Raw genomic sequence first — 16644 nt, 5'->3', positions numbered from 1 at the left:
ATTTCTCTTCTGTCCTCCAAAGCTGACTCTTCCCATTGTCTAAAGTGAATTTAGGTATCCATTTGTTTGCTTTCTTTTCAAAACTTGTTCTAACATCTGTATGATTTGTTCAGTACAATTTTACTGGGAAAAAATAGTTACTGTGTGTTGATGATGTATTGAAGGAAATTCTAGTATAAAGTGAATGTCACAAAACGTTTCCTAGGAATCATAAGGAAAAAAAAAAAGTCACACAATTCTAAAGCACTTTAGTAACCAGAAAAAAAAAAACCAAAAACAACAGGACACAGGACTGTGTATGAAATTAATAGCTTGATTCAATCCAAGTAATATAAACAAAAACAATGAAACTCACACAGAATACTTTCCCTTTTAGATGTTTCACTGTTTTTCAAGACTTTCTCTGTGAAAAGCACAAGAAAGACCAACAGTCATAGCATACTAGTAGGGGACGGTATTTAGTCAAGCAACAACTGCAGCACAGCACGATGCCAGTAGGGGGTAGTGACCAGCAAACAAAATCTAAAAGCTCTCCAGAATCAGGAATTAAAATCTGTCCTACACTCCAGTGTTCTGGGAAAGATAGAAACCTTCTGACCTGGTGTACTGAGTATTGGAAATCGTACCAATATTTGGTCCTGTCTTGTGCTTTCCATATTTTCCAGCAGTGTGGCACTGATAATATTCCTGAATAGAGAGCATGTCACTTTTTTCAACACAGATCTATGGAAAAAGTATATCTATGGAAAAAGTACCAAATGTTATCACGTCCTTCTACTTGTCAACTGCATCTGCTTATGTGACAGGGAGGCGGGATTTCTGAATATTTAATTTTCTTGTGAAAAAGAGCAGGCAGAACGCGCGCCGCCAGCCCTCCGTCCGTCCTTGCAGGCACCGAATAGCCGCGCGGTGCGGTGCGGAGTGCGCGGTGCGGTGTGCGCGGGGCAGTGCGGTGTGCACAGTGAGGTGTGCGCGGTGCGGTGTGCGCGGTGCGGTGTGTGAGCGGTGCGGTGTGCGCGGTGCCGTGAGGGACGGTGCGGTGTGTGCGCGGGGCGGTGTGCGACCGGTGCGGTGTGTGCGCGGTGCGGTGTGCGCGGTGCGGTGTGCGCGGTGCGGTGTGCACAGTGCGGTGTGTGCGCGGTGCGGTGTGCACAGTGCGGTGTGTGAGCGGTGCGGTGTGCGCGGTGCGGTGTGTGAGCGGTGCGGTGTGCGCGGTGCGGTGTGCGCGGTGCGGTGTGCGACCGGTGCGGTGTGCGCGGTGCGGTGTGCGCGGTGCGGTGTGCGCGGGGCGGTGTGCGACCGGTGCGGTGTGTGCGCGGTGCGGTGTGCACAGTGCGGTGTGTGCGCGGTGCGGTGTGCGCGGTGCGGTGTGCGACCGGTGCGGTGTGCGCGGTGCGGTGTGCGCGGTGCGGTGTGCGACCGGTGCGGTGTGCGCGGTGCGGTGTGCGCGGTGCGGTGTGCGCGGGGCGGTGTGCGACCGGTGCGGTGTGTGCGCGGTGCGGTGTGCACAGTGCGGTGTGTGAGCGGTGCGGTGTGCGCGGTGCGGTGTGTGAGCGGTGCGGTGTGCGCGGTGCCGTGAGGGACGGTGCGGTGTGTGCGCGGGGCGGTGTGCGCGGTGCGGTGAGGGACGGTGCGGGGCGGTGCAGCGGAAGCGGCGGCGGAAGGGACGGCGGAAGGGGCGGGCGCGCTGGTATCGGCGGCGGAAAAGGCGCTGTTGCCCTTCCCTGCCGTAGCCCTGGAGAAGCCCGCGGTGTCCGGCGGCCCTGCCATGGAGGAGAGCAGCGGCATCCGCCTGTCGGCCGAGTGCCTGGACGAGCCGCCTAACAGCCGCGTCTTCGTGGTGCTGGGCAAGGACACGGGCGAGGCGCTGATCCGGGAGCGCTTCTCGCCCTTCGGGGACATCCAGAACATCTGGCTCCTGCGGGACAGGCGCACCAACGAGTCCCGCGGCATCGCCTTCATCAAGTTCGCCCGCAGCTCGCAGGCCTGCCGGGCGATGGAGGAGATGCACGGCCGCAGCCTGCTCCCCGACAGCAAGCCCATCAAGGTGCGGCCGGGGGCGGGCCGGGGGCTCCCAGGCTGGGCCGGGCCGGGCCGGGGCGGGCCGAGCGGGGGCAGCGGGAGCCGCGGGCGGGGAGCAGGCCCGGGGAGCCGCCGCCTGGCCGGCCTTGCCTGGCCGCACTGCCCGGGCGGGCCCGGCCCCTCCCGGGCACGGCCGGCCGCGGCTCCCGTGAGGCCGGGCCGCCCCCGAGTCCCACGGGCGGCCTGCGCTGGAGCGGGCCTGCGGAAAATGCCGCGCCCGGAAGTGAGCGCGTGTTCCCGACAAAGATACTTTCCTATATTTTAAATGTTGGAAGCAGAATAGTTGGGAATAAATAGAGCTGGTTTTGCCAGTATGCTTTATATTGGTTTTGTAGCTTGTGAACCCTTTTCAAAACTTTTTTTTTTATTTATGGAACTGTTCAGCTTCCTGATTTGCTTTCCTGTTCACCAAGTACTAAGAAAGTATGAATGAGTTTGTATTGAGTCACTGAAATATTTTCTGATGAGCTTGCCATTGGAAGTCAAAAGATCTGAGTTTCACGCCCTTGCATGGCCACTAGAAAAATAAATTAAGAGCTTTGTGAAATCAGTTGCTAGTTTTGAATAGCAGGCTTGCTTTGAAAGTCTTTCTTACTTGGTTGTTTTGGTTTTGGTTTTTTTTGTTTGTTTGTGATTTACTTGGGCTTTTTTTCTTTGTTGTCTTCTGGTGTGCACTTCTGAGATGAAATTTATTTCAATAACTAAAAAAGATTTTAACAGTAACAGATATGAGAAGCTGTGATTCTCCTGTGATAGAGCAGTAGGCCTGCCAACTTCGCTTCACACTGAGCTGCAGTAGCCCGGTTTTATTAAGCTGCTAGGCTTTCTTGTGTCCTTGCTTGCTTATTTGTTTCTACTACTGCTGTACTAGGTGTGTTACAATAATGCATTCTTTGCTACCTGACACCGGTGATGTTGACAGTGCTGCTGAATCAGCAGTGGTATTTCTCACCAGTCCTCATTATCCCCAGTAAGGAACTTCTCTGGCCCCTGTCCTGTTTGGGATTTATTGTATTTGTAGGTCTTTTATCACAGGTGGTCACAGGTGTTCTTTTCTCTCGATGCTAAGGCAGCTTAGGTGAATAACAAATACAAAGACAGTTTAACTATTTCACTTGCTTGTTGATATGTGTCTTAGACCCTTTTGCCAGTAATTGCTAACTATGTAATTATTTTGTTAGGTGTTTATTGCACAGTCAAGAGCTTCTGGAAGCCACCGAGATCTTGAAGATGAGGAGCTCACACGAATCTTTGTTATGATACCAAAAACCTACACGGAGGAGGATCTGCGGGAGAAGTTCAAGGTTCTGATTCACTGTTTGTTATTTTAAAATGCCTTTTTCTAAAATTATTAGAAGGGCATGCCACATGGAACTTTTAATGGTTTTCACATTGGAAATTAATATATTTTTTTCATTGTTCTAGATGTATGGAGACATTGAATATTGCAGCATTATTAAAAACAAGACTACTGGAGAAAGTAAAGGTTTGGGCTATGTCAGGTACCTGAAACCATCGCAAGCTGCCCTAGCAATTGAGGAGTGTGATCGAAGTAAGAATCCAAGTGAATTCTTTAAGCGTTTTTTCCAATAAGTGTGCATCATCATAATACACCTATAATTTTTAGTTTTGTTTGCAGCTAAATTATTCATGATGCAGAAACACGTTGAGACAAAGTTCTATTGCAAATAAATAATAGCATTGTTAACATTCTTTGAGAACAGTCACCTGGTTGTGATTTTTCAGGACCAAACTGCAAGTAGGATCAGTGAGAAGAGTTTGGAAATGGACACAGTTTTCTTTTATGCATGATTATTGATCTGTAGTGTAGGCTTCATACATAGGAAAATATTTTAATTTGTCCTTGCAAATAGGCAGTTTTAATAAAAGGTATTTGATATAAAATTAATTATTATATAAAATATATTTTATGACACATAGGGACTCTGTTGTGATCACATTTATTTAAGAACAAATTCATGCTAACTGAAACTGGGGGAAGTGTGATTTTGTTTAGTGTCATGATTTATCTGTTACAGAGTGAAAGACTTTGTATGCTTTATTTATTACCAGCCACCTAGTGAGGCACTGGAACAGGCTGCCCTGAGAAGTTGTGGATGTCCTATCCCTGGAAATGTTCCAGGCCAGTTGTATAGGGCTCTGAGCAACCTGGTGTAGTGCAAGGTGTCCCTTCCCAAGGCAGGGGGCTGGAATTCGATGATATGGAAGTTTCCTTCCAACCCAAACCATTCTGTGATTCTATAGTTTGTCACTTAAGCTCTAGTACCAAAAGTTTATGAATTTGAGTGAGGCTGGTGGAAAGATGTCAGGGCTGGAAGCACAAGACTTTGGAGGAGAGGCAGAGGAAATTTGGTGTGCTCATCCAGGAGAGGAAAGGTTTTCCTAAAAGCCTAACAGCTGTCTTCCAGTCCTACATCCTGTTCAGTGTTGCTTAATCACAAATATGAAACAACTTGGGGTGTGGTTATTTGTTGTTCTGATGTTTTTATGGCTTTCTTTGGTTCTTTTTTCCTTAGTAATGTGTGTGGTGGTTCTGCATTGTATGTATCGTAAATGGTTTTACAGAAATTATATTTGTGTATAGGAATATGAACCAGAGATTACTTCACAATCAAATTGTATTTCCTTTTTGCTGTGAGGTTAAAATGAGATTAGTTGGATAGTAATGTAGTTGAGTGTAATACCTCTTTCTTTCATAGAAACAAAACGTAGATCAGTGTAAAACATCCATAAACTACTGTTTTAGCACAGAAGTTCAGGTGATGGCTTCTGGAGCATCTCAGAATCCTGCTAAGTATCACAGAATGGTTGAAGTTGGAAGGGAACTCTGGAGGTTATCTTGCTCAACCTCTTGGCTCAGGTGGGGTCACCTGGGTACTGGTGGCCCAGAATCATGTCCAGGTGACCTTTGAATATCCCCATGCGTGGAGACTCCATCGCTTTTCTGGGCAGCCTGTGCCAGTGCTCAGTCACTCTCATGGCAGTTAGCCTCTGTCGTGCTTAACTTGTGAGTAGGAGTAATTCCATTTGAAAGCTGTTAACTTTCATAAAATTATTTGGGCAGACTTCAAGAGTTATAATTTAGTTATTCCTCTAAAGCCAGCACTTACTCGGTTATCTGAATAATATGTTTCTAAATATGGAACTTGAAGAATGTGGGCCTGGTCTGATAACTGAGATGTGCTGAGGTGTTGTTATCTGTGTGGCTGTTTCTTTCAGGCTACAGGGCCATTTTGGCTGAACCGAAAAACAAGTCATCTGAGTCTTTTGAACACGATTATTACAGTAATGTCATGAGACCAGAACTAAGAGGAAATACGCTTCCATTTTGTAAGTCACAGCTTTTTACACTAAGAATGATTTGTAGTCTCCAGTATGGTTACTAAGTAATAATGTGGTTTGGAGGAAGGGAAGCTGATGGAGGCTTAGGTCAACACTTCAATAGTAGATTGGATGTTGAAGTTAGAAACTGGCCAGGAATTTCAGCTCTCTACTTTTATGGCTTGCTTTGCTCTGGTTGCCCAGTTATTTTGTGACCGGCACTGGTGAAATCAACACGTCACCTTCAGCATATAGTTGACTTGGATTACTTTTAAAAGTCTGATGTAACATGGGCATGAAATGTGGCATGCAAGTATGATGACTCAGATTATTTTGTTGATTCTTGAGGTATGCAGCCAGAATATTGTAGCTTTGAAAAAGCTGAGACCCGAATTCAAGAGCCAGTCTCGAAGCGCCTGTCGGTGGTGTCTCGGCTCCCCTTTATTCAAGAGCAGCTGTTCGCCCTCTTCGATTTAGTTCCAGGTCTGGAATATTGTGATGTGCAGAGAGACCCTCATACCAATAGTGGTAAGTAAAAGTACAAAAGGTTTTCATCTTTTTTTTTTCTCTGAAGGGAATCCCTTGTAATTATGCTTAATTAATTTGCACTGCAAAATACAGTACATTCGTTGGAAACAAGCGGTTGTTGCTGCTATCACTGCATACACCCAAAAATTCAGTTTTGTTTGAACCCCTGTTTACACATAGGGCTTATACCTTTACCTTCAGATAATAAAAACTCAGGAATCAAAATCATGCTAAGTGGGTTTTGGTCAAAATAATAGTTTGAGGCAGAATAAATGAAGAAGTTTCAGAAATTATGAGACATTAAAATAAAATGTTCTCTAAACAGATCTTCAGAATTTTTTATTCTGAAATATGTGTGTGTGTAGAAGTTGACATAGGTAAATGGGGATTAAATAATTCTAAAATGGATCATGTTTTCTACTGAAAGGTTGTTTGGTTTCAGTCTTGTTTTACTGCTGCTGAGACAAATATGGAAGGGATCTCTTCTCCAAGATATTTGAAATGTAAATGATTCAGAAAGTTATATTTTAACTTTACAGTTCTTGAAATTCACTGTTGATGGGATAACTGCATTTTTAAATAAAATTATGTATCCTTTTGTTACTAGTTCTGGAGTAGTGAGGAAGATGTGTTTTCACTTGTATGGTTTTACTGTCAGCTTTTCAAGCTAGCATAAATACAGCTCATCTGTCACTAGTAAATTTCACTGAAGCTTCCTTCACAAATAAAAGTGATGAAGTAATAATGATGTGTGCTAAAAAGACTTAAGAATTTTATGTCATCCATGACTGATGTGCAGTTTAAATGCATTGCTCATGTGAGTGTGGTTTGTTCTGAGGAGTTCCCTGTTTCCTGCTGACGCTGTGTGCACGGTGCTTGCAGGGTACGCTGTGATTCAGTACAGCACTGCTGCCTCAGCTATATATGCCAAGTACAAACTGCACGGCTTTGAGTATCCTCCTGGAAATCGACTAACTGTCATTTTCCTAGAAGATGGGAATGACAGCTCAGAGTAAGTACAACTTATGAAGCTGGAAGTTACATTCTGGAGAGCAAAATATAAAATAAACACATTTGTAACATAAGGTGTAACATCAGTTATCACTGTGAGCTTGTGCCACGCTTGCCAGTAGTATTTTCTGAAACTGTTCGGTTTCGGGTTTTCTTCTTGAATGGTTTAGAACAAGCCTTTTGAAACGTAGTAGTCTTGGTAGATTAAGAAAATATTAAAATACATAGTCTTAAGATACTATCTAAAATTTTAGGATTTGGCAAGAATCTGTCAATATATCTGTAACATGTAACAAGGCTGGAATGTATTTTTGATGAGGTTTATGAATTCAAACTAGATTTATGTACTTCATCTCTTGGTTGTGTTTACAGTAGTGCAAGTAGTAGTTTTGTGAAGCACATATGTAGAGTAAAACTTCTGGGTGCTGAGGATCTGATATTGGCACAGTGTGGGGAATTCTCAGCTGTTTGACCATCTCTGGCTTCTTCCTGTGTTTTAAATGCCCAGTACAAGGTGGAGCAGCTTAAGTAATCTCCTGCAGTGAGTGTTTTGCCTTAGTTTCATCCTAAAGGAGTCTAGTTCGCGTCAAACCTGTTCTGGGAGATTAAGGCAGTAAGGAGGGGCAGTGGAGTGATTCACTTCAGAAGTGCGTGGCTGATCTGATATTGCAATCTTCATTCTTCAATAATTCCTACATGGTCTTGCAACACAGGCTGTGTGTCTATGCAAAAAGAGCAATTGCTTTTTCTTACTCTGAAACAGAACAAAGAAAAATCTCTGGAAAATGACAGCTGGAAGTAAACTTTCTATGGTAATATTTTGATCTCTGAACTGAATCTCTGTGTTCTTTATGAAAACACATGGAAATTTTTTTGTCTGTTTTGCTTTTTAGGCCTGCCTCACAAAATGTAGTGGGCCCTTGTAGAGATAATTTAATATTTTCCCCCCTAGAGTGTTAAAAACCCCAAAGAGGAGTTCTGTATATCTCTAAGTGGTAATGAATGAATGTTTTCAGTGAGTTGCAGCTAGTGTGCAGGCTTTCAGATCTCTCCGTAGGCTGTCATGAAAGCCTGTTGCGATTTTCGTTATTACAGATTTCTAGAGATACTCTGATGTGTATTAAAACTTACTTTTTCTTGCTAAATGTAAGTTTACTTAGCTCTTTCTTGAAAGCAGTGTGTTGTCCCTTGTGCCTGCAGGCTGATCAGGAAGATGGCGACGCAGCTGGTGACGGCGCAGGTGTCGTCGGCGCTGCGCGGCAGCAGCGCCATGGTTCAGCAGTACAGGGCGCCTCCTGTAAGTTCCGATCACGGACGCCGTTGCTGTGCTTCTGAGTTGTTGTGAGGAACCTCACGTATGCCAATAAAGAGCCCTGCTCACCTGCTTCTGCAAACTGTTCTATGTGCTGCATCTTTATTCCCTAAAAGCGTGTCTGACCTTGCTTGAATTTGTTGTCCAGTTTAATGAAATAACTAAAGTAAATAAAGTAATGAAGATTAGAACTCACAGAGCCTATTTATGTCCTGTAATGGAACAAAAATGGTAAGAAAGGTAAAATTACTTCCTCTGCCCCCCACCACCAGTTAACTTACACTTGCATTTTTTTCCCTTGTTTCAGCAAGCATTTGGAGGAGCTTCTGCCCCACAGTTGCTGCAGCCCCAAACAGATGCCATACTTCCACCACCCAAAAAAAAAGTTCCACCTGACACTTCTGTGAAGGAAAGGCTTTTCATACTTTTTCATCCCCATCCTTTACCAGTAAATGTACTGGAGGATGTGTTCTGGTAAGACTCCGTCTACAAATAAGTGTTCCCTAACAAAAAGGAAACAAACTGTGAAATATTGAAAGTAAATATTGAAAATAAAAAAGAGGGCCTGAAAACTCTTTCCAGAAAAGGCAGTGTACAGTGACTATGAAGTCCTAAGTGAACAGTAGGTAACAGTTACTTTTTGAAAGATGTGTGTCATGGGATTCACACATCTGCAGTATCATCAGTATAGCAACTTTATTATCAATTTACTTAATCTGAAGTAAAATGTTTAGTCTTCTAATGTAGATTTTTAACCAAAATTGTAGTAGTTCAAGTTGCAATTTCCTTATTAATTTTACATTTTCTTTTACTTATTTTTTTTAGGCATTTAACTATTTTGGTAAATTTCCACAGTAACTTACGGGGAGCAAGTGTAGGGTGTTGTTGTAGGTGTACCTGATACACTATAATGGCTTGCATCCTTCTAACACTATTTCAACTGTTCTTTCTATCTCCCTATGTGGAGCAAAGACTTGAGATAATTTCTGCCATCTTTAAAAAAATCTGTAATTAGCAGTTCTTCATTATTTTATATTATTAATTTGTAATATACTCTTGAAAAAAGAGACATTTCCCTTTTCTAATAGCTTGAATTTGCAATAAATCTTTGGAAAGCCAAAATATTTTAAAAGCATCAGGAGGGGAAAGCAGTTTGTGTGGAAGTCAAAATTGTACCAGTATGATATAGTGGATTTTCTTAATCAGATACTGGTGGAGGAAAAGGCTATGGACCTGAGACTTGACAGTTTAGCATAACTTCTGTAAGAAGCAAGCAGACAATTTTTAAAAAATACTTACGGATCTGAGTATTCTATTTTTCCTAAAAAATAGAAAAAAACAATACTCTTATTTTTGCCTGAAGCTGCAATGCTTGCTTTCTGAGTCATTTCAGTGACACCTTTTCAAAGATAAAATTACAACTGTGCAAGTTCATTTAAGTGAGATGCAGATTTAGCTTCCAAATTACCTGCCAGCTTGGGTGTGTATGTCTTATTTTTGGTTGCTTTGGGGCTTTTTCTTGTTTTGTTTTTGTGGGGTGTTTTGAGTGCCATTTGGTGTTTGGGGACTGTAATATTGATCAGCTTTACATATTCTTGTAAGTAAGAGAGAGATAATTGATATTTGTGGCTCTGTTGTAGTATTTCATAGAAAACATCTGAACCTTTTAGTGTTCATTTGTACTTCTGCCCCTAATTCAAGAGAGGGGAATATGCAAATTGGGAGCATAGATATAAAAATCCTGGTTTTGCAGTTAACAAATCATATGTGCTTTAGACTGGATATTTTTTTGCAGGAAAATCTGTAAATGACCTTTTCTTTTTTTCTCCACCCCCAGTCGTTTTGGACAATTGATAAGTGTTTATCTTGTGGCTGGAAAAAATGTGGCCTATGCAAAATTTGCAGACAGAGCAAGTGCCAGCGAGGCCATAACTGCATTGCATGGCAAGATTGTGAATGGTGTGAGGCTGAAGGTGAGGCTGGCAGACTCACCCTCCGAGGAGCCCAACAAGCGCCAGAGAACTTACTGAGCAGGTGAGTGCCCCCACCAGCTGGGCTCTTCCCTACCCAGGCTGGAGTACCTCACTCAGGGACAGGCTAAGAGTTTGCAGGTAGATACAAACATAGAATGAGAAACTCTATTCTTAGCTAGCAAACTGAAATAGAATTTTTGATATATCTCTGTGTGCATACACACACGTGTATGTATATACATACATATCACTTTAGTTATATATATATATATAACTTTAGTTATATGTAATATATGTACTTTATAATATACTTTAGTTATATATATAATATATATTTCCATATATATAATTTTTGATATATCTGTGTGTGTATACACACACACACACACATGCATATATATATCTATATATATGGGCGTGTGTATGCTTTTATATATATACGCACGTGCACTTTATTTTATAAAAATCAATTTTTATAATCCTTGAAAAACAAAATGAACCAGTTGATTAAAATCAATCTGGATGTTCATAGAAATATCACTTTTGTACTTGGGAGAATCAGCTGACATTGAAAAGAGTATGCAAAAAATAAACAGTGAAACAGACATAAGCTTGTGTGTGTCTTTTTTTCATTACTATCATATGCCCTCAGTGGCATTGGTTAAAGATGAAAGGTTGAGCCTTTGAAGAGCAGAGGAGTGACAGGGTAAATAAAAAAAGGTTGGGGGGGGACAGGTAAGATTGTCGGGTGAAACCAAAGGCTTGGGATATTTGGGTCTCAGAAATTAGGTGTGATTGAAATATGTGATTGTGGAGAAAATAAAGCAGAGCCTGTGGTTAAGGAATTGAGATAGGTGTTTGAGAACTTAATTATTTTATGCTTATGGCCTGTAAAATCTAGCTAAACTCCTAGAGATGCTTTATATCTTACTGCCTTCGGGAACCAAAATTCTGTTGTTCTTTTAAAACATTTTGCTTTGCTTCAAATTATATTGACTTTCATCACATTTTTGAATTATTTTTTTCAGCGTAGGACTATTGCCAAAGGTGAATATAGTTGGGGGAGAAAAGCCTAAGTGGGGTAGAAAAAAGCCTAAGCCTTTTTTTCTACAAAATAACTCTCAAATATTACTATAGCTTCCAGATATTTGCAGTACCATACTGTCTTCCTAGGGCATATGAAGTGTTGATTTAACTAATTCAGAAAATATCACATGACTGTCTTTGCATCAGTATTTTCCCTCTAAGCTTTAGTCTTTGTACCTTTCTTTGTATAGATATTCTTTGTGACCCCAGAGTTGCAAAGACCAAAAAAAGCTTTTGCCCAAAGTGTTCTTTAGCTCCTTTTCTTCTAAGGACCTCCCAGTTGCTTTTTTGATAAGCAGCAGATACTAAACATGGCCTTAGTTTTTGTACGCAACTTTTGTTTTAATAAGTTGGATTTCTGGGCATTCTTTTTCTGCATGGAATTATAGCTAAAACTTAATTGAAACTTTTTTTTTAATCAGCGGCTCTGATGAATGCAATTTTAAGGTTTCTTAGCAGGTTGTCTTGGCATCTATCTCTTTTCAGGACAGAGAGACAGCATTACTTGTTCATTTGTCCCTTAGTTGGTTTCTTAAATACAAATGAAGTGGTACCTAAAAGGAAAGATTGCCTTTCAAAAGGGCTTGCCCATAAAAGTGATTTTCCCACTGCCTGACTTTGCACTGGACTGACTGACAAGCTTGCAGTAATTTAGGGGCTTATATTTTGCTTTTGATTAAAGTGTTAAATTGTGCATGTGAAAAGAGATGCAATTCTCCCTACCTCTGAAATAGTTGTGGTTTTTTTTTTTAAAGATGTGAGAATACTAACTTTTTTCATTTTCAATTTTAGCTGTAGGAAATAACCTTCCTAGCTAAAACTTCTGTGAGTTTTCACTTAAGGAAATCATTGCCTCTTAACAAAAAAATCCTTTCTAAAGTCCTGTTGTGCTGCTTGCCTTTTGTCTCTAACAAGGTGACTGAATTTCTGAAATAGTCTGTTCTATACAAGGTTTTCTGATGAAAATTCATAAGACCTGTGAATTCTAGAATCTTTATGAAAATAAATGTAATACAATGTAATAATTAAGTACAATATTAATTTTTTAACACATTTGAAGTTTTTCCCCAACACCTTCTTATGCAAACAGCATTTTTTAAAATACAATTTACAAAATTGGTTCTTAAAAAAGGTTTTATGGTAACAGTATGCTGCTCATAATGCTTTTGCAATGCAAACTTCTGACTATAAGAACTTTCTGTTACCTTGCAACAAACTTAGTTTATCAGACAAATTTGAATACACATCTATTAATATTCTGAACTAATCCACTAATGAATTTTTCTGGTTCTGGTTCTTCTACCAGTCAATGAAAACTAATTTGTTTATATGAATAGTTAAAAGTAGCAGAGAAAAGATGGAAATACAGACTGGTAGGGTTCTCTTCACCAGTTTAAGTTCTAATGTAAGTTTTTTGGGGTGTGAGGTTATTCCCTTTTCTGCTAAGCAAATATTTATGGCTGAAATAATCACTTCAAATTATCTTGCTTTACATCAGTGTAGGCTTGAGAAGATAACTGCAGTGATTACTTCTAGTCAGTTGCTAAAAGCAGACCTTTCTTTGTGTCACTTGGATATTTTGTGAAAAGCTCACTGCAGTGTCTGATGCTGGTTACACACACAGTGTCGTTCAAAAAATAGAAGAGGAAGGGAAGAATTTGCTGGCTGTCAGAAGAATGCATTGTGGCATTCCAATTAATCTTCATTGCTACCTAGTAGTTCTATTTAAATATCACCCCCACCCTTGAAAATCCTCTCCCCTCCAAACTACTAAGCAAGAGACCCACAAGCAAACAAAACTAAAACCCCAAACCCACCCAAAATGTCTGTCATATGATTTTAAAACGGTCCTTAGAAAGCAGAGTTTCTAACCAGCTTGTGTTAGAAATGCCAGGCATAGATATGTGGAGCAAAGTTCTATGGCTTTTGATACTCATTGCTGATTGACTTCAACCCACAGAAAATGGATTCATTGCATTTTTCCCCTGCTGAAAAAGCCTGGGTATTTTTAATAATTATTTAGTTACTGATTAAGTTGAATTTTTTTTTCTGTCATAAAATACTTGGTTATTTTTGTCTTTCTTTATTCTTGTCTGGAAGAAGTACTGCATCACTGATTTCATTTGCATTCAATTTTTTGACTTAAACCTTTATTGAAATCCTGATATTACTATTAATATATTTTAATGATTTACTGCTCTACAAAAATGTTTTTAAAAGGTAATTGTATCAGAGTTGTGTATATTGAAAAAAATAGCTGTATTTTGTATCAACAGTGTACTGCAGAAAAAATGGTGGCTTTTACACACAGCTGAAAGAGGCACTTCTTTAAAAGTTAAAGAAGCATGCTTAAAACTTTAGTATTATTCTTCCAAAGATATTGAAAGCCTTATTTATATGCTGTTGTAATTATTATATTTTATAATATGTACTTTGAAATAAAAATAGGTATGTTGCTTTTTGATACTATTTTTGTGCTTGTGTTTTTTCTACAGAAACTAAGTAATGACATGACCCTCAGCTAGCTGACTGACTGACTGAAAACGTGACTAGACATGGTTCCTGTGGACAGTGACAGCTTTTTTCAGTGACAACTTTTTATTTGTTATTGTTACTTAGTTGATCTCTCTATGATCCTTTCTCTTTCTGAATATGCAGACATGCAGTTTTGAAAATTCTGTAGGCATTAAAAACTGTAAACTGGTGGTTGTTCTTGTAATAGTATATAACCTTGTATTACAGAAATAGCTCTTGTTTTTACCTGAATCCTTCCTATAAGATGGAAATTACAATGATGGAGGAAATAAAGGAGCCAGCATTTTCTGACTTGAGTGGTTAATTGATAATGATTCAGATTCTGTTAAAATAGAAGACATCTCTCATTATTTAAATTGCATTGAAAAGTGAAGTACAGCAGTTAATTCAAAGAAAATAAAGTAACTTTAACAACGCCAGCAGACATGACAGTATTCATCTAGATTTAAGAAAATTGCTGTAATCAAGAAAATAATTCAAAGTACATTCTTAAATATTTTGTTGGTAGAATTGGCCGCTTGATGAGTCTCCTGTGCCAAAATGCCCAGCTTAGTGGGGTGGATGCCTGTGTCTTTAGGGGGTATAAACATCCCTAGGAGGGTAAACACTCAAAAGTGTTGTAACTGTGGTGGTGTTAGGCCATCCAAGATGGGAAGAAGAATCATGTTGGAATGGTCCTAACGGGTGCTTGAGGGAGCATTCAACACACACAGAGGGTTGGTAGATATCCTTTACAGCTTGATGTTACAAACTAGAACAATGCCATTTTCTAGTTGTTCTCAATCTTGTTTTTATTACTACATGTCTCTGGGAACAGTGGGCTATGGCATCCTTGGGCATGGAAGGCCAGTGCTCTGTACATTCTTGCTTTGGGCTATGGAGCTCCCTTGCCAGCCTGTTCAGTCAGGTCTGCAACTGAACAGAATTAGGCTGGAGCTCAAAAAAACCTTCTTCCCACTTTGATTTCGAAGGGTTCAAGACACTGCTTGTAGAGTTTGGTTTTCAACTGTCTCCCTTTTAGTCACTGCTGAATCAGGCTATCAAGTGACTTGCATGGAGTCAGTTTTACTATTTGGGTAAAGGTTTTTAGAAGATACTTAGAATAAAATCATTACTGCTCTCAGAGCTCAGTGCATTTCCTGAAAACATTCATGATCTATTCTCTGGCTAAGTAACAGTTTGTGTAAATACAGATCTATTCTTTGGCTAAGTAACAGTTTGTGTAAATACACAAATACAAACTTTTGATTGGATATGATATCATCACTCCCTGTTTAATTGTTACATAGCACTGCTAATAAGTGGCAGGCTGCTTTTCTAGATCCTTGCACTGGTAAGTAAAATCTCTGTCTGCTGTGAGAGTAAGCCTTAGGTTCCTGTACTGGAAAAAAATCCTGTGTCACTCATAATTCCCTTTGATGCTGGTGAGTGAATTGACCAAAACTGTCTGGGTTTCTGGTGTGTTATTTTGCAGTATCAGTGCTTTGATGCTGACAAGTAGAAGTTAGTGTGCTTACCTATAAGTGACTTAGATTTCAGCTGTGTTCATCAGCCATAGTTTCTGTTGGTGTTGAACAAGACTTTTGTACCTTTGAAAATGAGATAATGAGAGATTTCACAAATCACACTAAATTATGTCCAGTAGAAATAATTTTATGATTATAAAAAAGTAAGAAATAAATATTGATATGAGGCTTTGATTTAATCTATTTTATACATCTGCCTGCTCTCACGCCTGAATTATTTTATTAGGAATTTATCTTCAAATTCTGCAGACCTTGGGAAGGTCCAGTGTTAACATTCAATATCTAATACACAATATCTGCAGGACTTTATTAAGACTGAAGAGTTAACTGCTGATCAAATCTTACTCTATATTTAGAGAAAGTGTTTACAAATTCTGAGCTTGGGAGTACAGAAGTTTCACTGGGAATTCTTCCAGCTCTTCTGGCCAAGATCTGTCTTTGGAAAGTGATAGTGAGTAAATTTTTCAGATGCCATTTTAAAAGATACAGGGCAGTGTTAACAGAGCAGAGTATGTGTACATAAAAACTATTGAAAATGCAAATATATGCTCAAAATATTTTCTAAACTTCAAATTATAAGCAGCTTCACAAATAAAATTGCAAGATGGCTGAAAGTTATTTTAAGTATTGGAATGCTGATTTATCTTCATGCTGGGCACACTAAATCCCCTTTCTTATGTGTCTGTTATAGCTAAGGATAGCAGGAGGGAAGTTATGTTGAATCAGCAAAACAAAATCAAAGGCAATGACGTGTGAATACATGCAGTGTGTGTTTTGACCCACTGATATTTTTAAATTTTTATCAAGTCTACAAAATTCACTTCTATTCTGAATTCACTTCTTATAATAATGCTGGGGACATGAAAATTTGCTGCCTTTCTTCTGTGTGGTAGCATACCAAGTAAGCTACTTAAAATTATGGCCAGAATTTTAGACATGGGTTATCCATAAACAGCTGTCACTGGGTTTTACCCTTTGCCTGTTTAAAGGCCAAGGATCCAAAAATGGCCTCGATGCCCATACATAACAGCATTCTTGGAATTTTATCCTGGAGACCCTCTGAAACTTTGAAGCTGTTGCTTTGGAAAAATAAATTTTTAGGTAGTTCCCAGGGAGTGCAGAGGAAACTGTACCACTGTGACCCTTTGAAAGCTATTCTAGTGGAGGTACTAAGAACAAGTCCTTTAAATACTGAAGCTTGAAAGAACTGAGTCTAGAATAGAAAGCAGAGGGCTGGTAGTAGCCAGCA

The 16644-nt window shown here is 40.0% G+C and overlaps 1 protein-coding gene across 1 annotated transcript; it reads left to right on the top strand.

Annotated features, from left to right (window-relative positions):
* Window positions 1-1723: 1723 nt before the first annotated feature.
* RBM45 (RNA binding motif protein 45) lies at window positions 1724-14160 on the top strand. The gene is made up of 10 exons (XM_058809693.1): window positions 1724-2047; window positions 3264-3386; window positions 3508-3634; window positions 5323-5433; window positions 5773-5952; window positions 6835-6964; window positions 8164-8260; window positions 8583-8749; window positions 10113-10309; window positions 13830-14160. Exons 1-9 carry the CDS (start codon window positions 1769-1771, stop codon window positions 10303-10305), a joined length of 1407 nt encoding a protein of 468 aa, XP_058665676.1. The 5' UTR covers window positions 1724-1768; the 3' UTR covers window positions 10306-10309; window positions 13830-14160.
* The last annotated feature ends 2484 nt before the right edge of the window (window positions 14161-16644 follow it).

This window comes from Ammospiza caudacuta, chromosome 8 (assembly GCF_027887145.1).
Source record: "Ammospiza caudacuta isolate bAmmCau1 chromosome 8, bAmmCau1.pri, whole genome shotgun sequence".
In the NCBI taxonomy this organism is placed as follows: domain Eukaryota; kingdom Metazoa; phylum Chordata; class Aves; order Passeriformes; family Passerellidae; genus Ammospiza; species Ammospiza caudacuta.
The sequence above is the reverse complement of the archived record's forward strand: the minus strand, read 5'-3'. Positions and strand labels throughout refer to the sequence as shown.